A 7,063-nucleotide genomic window follows, 5' to 3' on the forward strand; every position below is an offset into this window, starting at 1 on the left:
GGAGACAACTGAGAAACCGCAGGAACACAGGGATAACTGGCCATGTAAGGTCATGACAAGCATCAGAAACAAAATATGGGCCAGGAAACTGGGATTTCCATGGGAATACACCTGGTCCCACGGCCTCCATGAAGAGCCTGTCACCTGCCACTTCATTAACTCAGGCCCTAGGGCCAAGCCCAGAGATGGGAGAGGAAACTCAGCTCTGGCAGAAGGGGAAACCTCAGCCGGCCACAGAGAGAGGGAGGACGGAGGGAGGAGGGAGGGAGGAGGGAGGGAGGAGGGAGGGAGGACGGAGGGAGGAGGGAGGGAGGAGGGAGGGAGGACGGAGGGAGGATGGAGGGAGGATGGGGGGAGGAGGGAGGGAGGAGGGAGGGAGGAGGGAGGGAGGAGGAGTGAGACCCAGGCATCCTTGTTCAGGTTGCCTGGACGGGTGGGTGCACGGTGGGGCCCGTGTGTCAGAGGGTGCGACTGCCATGGGGAGGCTACATGAGTCAAGGGCAGCTGAGGGATCTTCCCCCTCCTGCTGCCTCTGCTTCGGGAACCAGAGATCGTCGAAACCGCCCTCAGAGCCCAGCCCTTGCTCAGCATCTTCGATTAGGGCAGGAAGTGAGACAGGGCCTGGGAGAGACTCTTACAACCCACATGTCCCCGAAAGCGTGAAGACCGACGATGTGAGAGTGCCGGGAGCACAGGAGGGGTCGGGGGCTTCTGGGGAACGGGGTGCTGAGGGTGGCCGGCCAGGAGCAAGGGCCCCTTGCTGCTGCTACAGTCTCTTTTTAATGAGCTTCTCGAGCTTGCGGATGCGGGACGACTCTTGCTCCGGTGTGGGTGCCATCAGGGACAGCGAGCCGGAGCTTTCCGCCCCTGAGGGCGGTGCGGGGAGCCGCTGGCGCAGGAGTTCCAGCATGCTGCTCTGCTCGCTCCTCTTCAGCCCCTGAGGTTGAGAGAGGAGAACCGTCAGGAAGTCTGGGCTAGAACGGCCCACAGGGGAGAGCGCGGTACCTGGGTATGGGGTGAGCAGAGGCTCTGTAGACAGCATAGTTACTCCAGGCTGACGGCGAACCCTGTCCTCAGGGGACTCATCAGCCCTGGGTAGTAGTGTGGGAGAAAAAAGAGAGGGGAAGAAACGGTAAAGGAAGAGAAAGAAGGGGCTGAGAGAGGAGAAGGGGCAGGTCAAGGGGCTGAGAGAGGAGAAGGGGCAGGTCAAGGGGCTGAGAGAGAAGAGGCAGGTCAAGAAGGGGCTGAGAGAGGAGAAGGGGCAGGTCAAGAAGGGGCTGAGATAAGAAGGAGCAGGTCAAGAAGGGGCTGAGACAGAAGGGGTAGGTCCAGACGGTGGGAAGGACAACACTCCTGTCCTCATGCCCCTGCCCCTGCCCCATCCTCCCTGTGCAGGGGGCCTCAGCAGGGCATGCAGGGCCTGTCGGAATCCCGAGGGGCACACGCCTGGGGCCATCCTCCTCCAGAGGCTTCTCCGAATCCGGTTTGCTCTGCGGAGCCAGGCACGTGCATTTTGAGAGAGCCCCCCAGGAACCTGTATCCCAACCCCCCGGTTGAGAACCGCTGAGGGTGAGGTGGATGAGCAGGTGTGGATGACACAGGACCCCGCACCAACCTTCATGTCCAGAATCTTCTGGAAGGTTTCTGTGTTGCAGTCTGTGAGGAGTTTGATGTAGTTGTCAACGAACACCACCAACGGTTCATGAGGGGCCATCACTACCTACGGCAGGGGAGACAGGAGCAGGCCCCTCAGGAAACGCACTCCTCACTTGCCAGCCGAGCGCAAAACGGATTCTGCGAGGTTTCCTTAAGCAGCAGCAACCCGACCTACAAACGCCCCAGTGGCCCATCTCATCGTCACAGGCCACTACAGCAATGTCCTAAATTTGCTGAATCCTAAATACACCTGCGCTCCTTTGTGACGTACAGGTTCCTGGACTCCTCCTCTAAAGACCGTAATTCAGTAGGCCCGGGTGGGGTCCCAGGTGGTTTTTAAACTATCGGAACCATTTGGGAAACCCTGCGTGAGAGGGTCCCTGCTGGAGGATTTCACGGGTACACGGTACGGGATCCTTCTGCCTTGATGTACTGTGATTCCTGAGAAATGGGTGGCAAAAAGAGCTGGTATAAGTAAGTGGATTTCTGCAAAAACAAAAATGCCAAAGCTGCCTCACCTTTTTGAAGACTTAAAATCTGGAACTTCATGTAACAACTCAGTTAAACTATCAATTAACACACAAACAAAGGACTGCACTGAACCCTCATTCATTTCCATTTGGTTCTGGAATGCAGTATCTGATTTTCTTTCCCCAGCAGACTGATTTGTTTTGAATTCCTGAGGCTGAACCAAAGAATGGCAAGGAGGAGTTCACTCAGGCACCCTCTGCAGATAATTCCCAGATCGCATGCTCTCCTCCCCAGCAGTAAGCAGCAGGGGAAGAATATGATGAGGCAGTTTCATCCTCACCCACATGAGCTGCTCCATCCTCACCCACACGGGCTGCTCCATCCTCACCCACACGGGCTGCTCGATCCTCACCCACACGGGCTGCTCGATCCTCACACACACGAGCTGCTCGATCCTCACCCACACGAGCTGCTCCATCCTCACCCACACGAGCTGCTCCATCCTCACCCACACGGGCTGCTCCATCCTCACCCACACGGGCTGCTCAATCCTCACACACACGTGTGGGCTGCTCGATCCTCACCCACACGGGCTGCTCCATCCTCACACACACGGGCTGCTCCATCCTCACCCACACGGGCTGCTCCATCCTCACACACACGGGCTGCTCCATCCTCACACACACGAACTGCTCCATCCTCACACACACGGGCTGCTCCATCCTCACCCACATCCCACCGGTGACTGATGCCCTGCTGCCACTTCCTACTCCTGCCGTCCCTGAGCCATCTGGTTTAGGAAGTGTCCTGAAGAGCCTACAGGTCCTGGGCTTTTAAGACCATATCACCACAGGACCATCTGTTCTCCAGGCCTCATCCCCGCTCTTCCAAATAGCTGGAAACCAGAGGCAGATGCTCAGGGCTTCAGACGTTCCTCACCCAAAGTACAGTCTTTTGTTAAATGGAGCTTTTAAAAATCCATTTGCTGATTAGATTCAGTTACTACAACATCTGTTCAGAGTTCATGTAAAGTGGCAGAGTACAGAAAGCCAGAAAGGCTGATGTGGAGGGGAGGAACTGAGGGCTGTGCCTGACATTCCTGCTGAGAAGCACAGCCCTGACATACACTGATTCACCGTGGCGACCACCTGCCCTCCAGGCTTGACTGCATCTGATGACAAGAGAATCCCACAACAACAAGAAATTCATTTGTCAGAAGGAATTCCTGAGCCCCAGTAATGATCCACAGACTTTCAACAACATCTGATGAGGCCAAAATCCAGTTCAGCCCAAGAACGTGGACGTGCTTTGAGGCTGGTGAGGACGGGACCCACCCTGTGCTTTCAACACCAAAGCTTCTCAGAAAAAGAGATTGAATAACCGGCCCCTTGTAACAGAATCCCCGGAAGGACACAAGCCATCACCTTGAGGATCATCTCAGCCCGGGTCATGCCTTTGACAACAATCTTGGTGTAGCTGGCGGGTGCCTTCCTCACCACCTGCGAGCCAATGGAGGGGAGATCGAGCAGGACCATCTTCAGCGAGTGGGTGTCCAGCAGCAGCTGTGGAGCAAAGCAGAGCATCACCGGCCCCTTCCAGCGACCCAGTGCCGAGTGGACCCAGGCCAACGAGGCATGTTTTTCTCATTATACACGTAACACATTCTCGTTGCAAAAAATTTGGGAAATAAACAGAAATATACAAGAAAAAAATTAGGTATAATTCCCATTACCTAGGAAAAACGACATCAAGGAGCCGGCCTACTGTACGTCTATAAAAAACTGAATCGGGGGCCAGGAGCCGTGGCTCCCACCTGTAATCCCAGCACTTCAGGAGGCCCAGGCAGCAGGATCGCTTGAGCTCAGGAGTTTGAGACCAGCCTGGGCAACACGGCAAAACCCCGCCTCCACAAAAAATGCAAAAATTAGCCAGGCGTGGTAGTGCGCACCTGTGGTCCCAGCTACTGGGGAAGGCTGAGGTGGGTGGACTGCTTAAGCCTGGGAGGTTGAGGCTGCAGGGAGTCAAGACTGTGCCACTGTAACTCTCCCAGCCTGGGTGATAGAGGGAGACACTGTCTCAAAAACAAATGACAACCCGTCCATAAAACTAGATCAGAATTATACTGTACGTATATACCAGTTTATAACCTGTTTTTCTCACTTAATATATACAATTTTTATATTCTACTTTCCCATCTTTGTAGTCTTTAAAAGCAAATCATGGTTTTTAACTGCACTCTAGCCTGGGCCACACGGCAAGATCCTATCTCTAAAGAAGAACAGTGATTTTTAATGGTTCTGCAGTACTCTGTGATGTGTGCGGCGGTGTAAACTTTAAGATCTTTCCAATGGAATGGACCCATTTACACCTCTGCCAGCAGTGTAGACTGCACCCTTATCAGCACTGAAAACTCATCAAATCCTGATTATTCATTACACAAAAAAGAGTAACTCATTATCGTTGTACTTTGAATTTCTCTGGATGTTATTGAGGATGTAGGAGATTTACCCAAATGTAAACATTGTATCCTGGCAACAATCTACCTTTTCCTCTGTTTGTTCTGGTTCTCTGGGATGCCAATTATCTAGAAGGACACCCATAGTCCTGAAGGCCCACTGACTGCTGGGAATGACATGAGGAACGTTTTGTCGCATTTAATCTGCGTAAGGCCTTACCTACCCTGGAGGTTATTTATCGTTCCCATTTTACAGATGAGAAAAAGTTCCAGAGGATTAACTCGCCAGACTCATCTCATGCGACGGACGAGGATAGACAAAAGGTAGACGGGAGCTGGAATTCCATTTCCGGTTGCCAGGTAAGGGGTTAGACAAAAGATAGACGGGAAGCTGGAATTCCATTTCCGGTTGCCAGGTAAATGTCCCTGGGTGGTTTTGGCGTCGAGCTCACACTGACTCCTGCTGACTGCCCTGCTCTGCTGCCGCCGTTGCTTTTGGCAACCAGGGAGCAGAGAAATGGCTGAAGCCAGAAGGGTGTACTCTGGCCTGTTGAGATGGCTTAGGAGAATGGAACCACATGGTCACCAAGCAGACAACGGCGGCAGTCGGGTGACAGCTCCCAATGCCACCACTAAACTCCAGTGATAACGGCCAAACGTATGTTCAGGGCAAGGCCTGTACTCTGCCACTGCCTGCTTCTTTGGGAAAGCCTTCTGTCATCCTATTAGGCAGGTGAGAAATGGGATTCTTCAGGCCCCGCGACACTTTGCATCCTCCAATTTCCCATTTACTTTGCTTTGGACAGAAGAACGAATGACTAAAGAGAAACTAAGTAATGAGAGATACTGTGAACTTAAGGGTTAAGGCAATTATAATTTTGACAGTGGTAGAAACGTGGGGAAGACGTCAGTGTTTCATGTGGAATAATTTCGATGTGGTAAGGAATTACACCACGGTCAGAGCAATTTCACGTGGTTCTGCAGCTAGTCAAAGGCCTGCACCACACAGGTCATTCAATTGTAGCCAGCAAAGTGCAGGGCATTTTGGACCTTTCTGGATTTCCAGAGATGGAAATTCTTACTATCCCAGTGTCTACTTTGTTGAAAAGGCCAAGGGCTCAGAGAAAATGGTATGTAAACCTCCAGGAGGGGGAATGGCACAGATTGCCCAAGCCCACATGAAGGCCTGGCGTGAGCACACTTTCCAGAACTACAGTGGAAATGACCACTGCTCTTCCTCCGAGGAGCCCAGCACAAGCCTCAAAAGCATTCCAAGTGGATTAAATTCTTAGATATACAAAGAAAAACTTTAAGAAGAAAATACAGGGCACAGTGGCTCACACCTGTAATTCCAGAACTTTAGGAGGCTGAGGCAGGTGGATCACCTGAGGTCAGGAGTTTGAGACCAGCCTGGCCAACATGGAGAAACCTCATCTCTACTAAAAATACAAAAATTAGCTGAGTGTGGTGGTGCATGCCTGTAATCCCAGCTACTTGGGAGGCTGAGGCAGGAGAATCGCTTGAACCTGGGAGGTTTGCACTACAGCCTGGGTGACAGAGCAAGACACTGTCTCAAAAAAAAAAAAAAGAAAAAAAAAAGAGGAAGAAAATACAGAGATTATTTTCATTGCTTATGGGTGGAGAAGAATGTCAACCATGAGAAAAAATGAACCACCTACCCTAAAATGAAAGGAGTCTATATCAGAAGAAACAAACAAAGTAAAAGACAAGACACAAATCAGGAGAAGATATGTGCAACATTGACAAGGGAACGGGGTTCAGAACATGAAGATTCCTACACATCAACAGGAAAAGGACGAACTATCCCAACAGCGACACAACAACAGGCAAACACTACCAACACTGGATTCACAACAGGCAAACACTACCAACACTGGATTCACAACAGGCAAACACTACCAACACTGGATTCACAAAAGAGGAAACTCAAATGCCCGAAAGGCATATGAAATGACACGTCACCTGATTAGTAATTGAGAAATGCAAATTAAAGCCACAGATGTCCATAATACACCCATCAGAGTCAGAGGTAAACAGGTGATAAATCTAGCATGGGCACAGCCACACTGAAATGCAGACTCGTGGTGAGAACAGAAGTTAGTTCAAGCACGTTAGGGGAAATTTAGTGACATTTCCTTAGTTGGAGATGTATATAACCCGTAACAGCATTTATACTTATATCCATTAGAGAAATTCTTGCCCACGTAAAAACGTTCCCTGCATCTGCTATTTATAAAAGCAAAAGTTTGGAAACAACCTACACGTCCATCAACAGTGGAATGAATGAACAAATGACAGCGCATTCGTCCAGTGGAGTATGATGCTGAGGATAAAATGAATGGGTGCACATAGCATCCATCAACATGCATAAATCTCAGAAAATAGTAAGTTGGGCAAAAAAAGCAAGTGGGGAAATGATATGTCTAATGCCATTTTTTTTTTTTTTTTTTTTTTTTTTTT

The 7,063-nt window shown here is 50.7% G+C and overlaps 1 protein-coding gene across 2 annotated transcripts in view; it reads right to left on the reverse strand.

Annotated features, from left to right (window-relative positions):
• Positions 1-380: 380 nt before the first annotated feature.
• Positions 381-7,063, reverse strand: part of VPS53 (VPS53, GARP complex subunit) — a 164,038-nt gene continuing 157,355 nt past the window's right edge. For both annotated transcript variants that reach the window (XM_025363020.1, XM_025363018.1), the window contains 3 exons: positions 3,552-3,689; positions 1,616-1,720; positions 381-937 (listed from right to left, as the gene is read on the reverse strand). In XM_025363020.1, the coding sequence (XP_025218805.1) occupies positions 767-937; positions 1,616-1,720; positions 3,552-3,689 (414 nt within the window). In that variant the 3' untranslated portion in view covers positions 381-766. The remainder of the gene's footprint in view (positions 938-1,615; positions 1,721-3,551; positions 3,690-7,063) is intronic.

Source organism: Theropithecus gelada, chromosome 16 (genome assembly GCF_003255815.1).
Source record: "Theropithecus gelada isolate Dixy chromosome 16, Tgel_1.0, whole genome shotgun sequence".
NCBI classification, from domain to species: domain Eukaryota; kingdom Metazoa; phylum Chordata; class Mammalia; order Primates; family Cercopithecidae; genus Theropithecus; species Theropithecus gelada.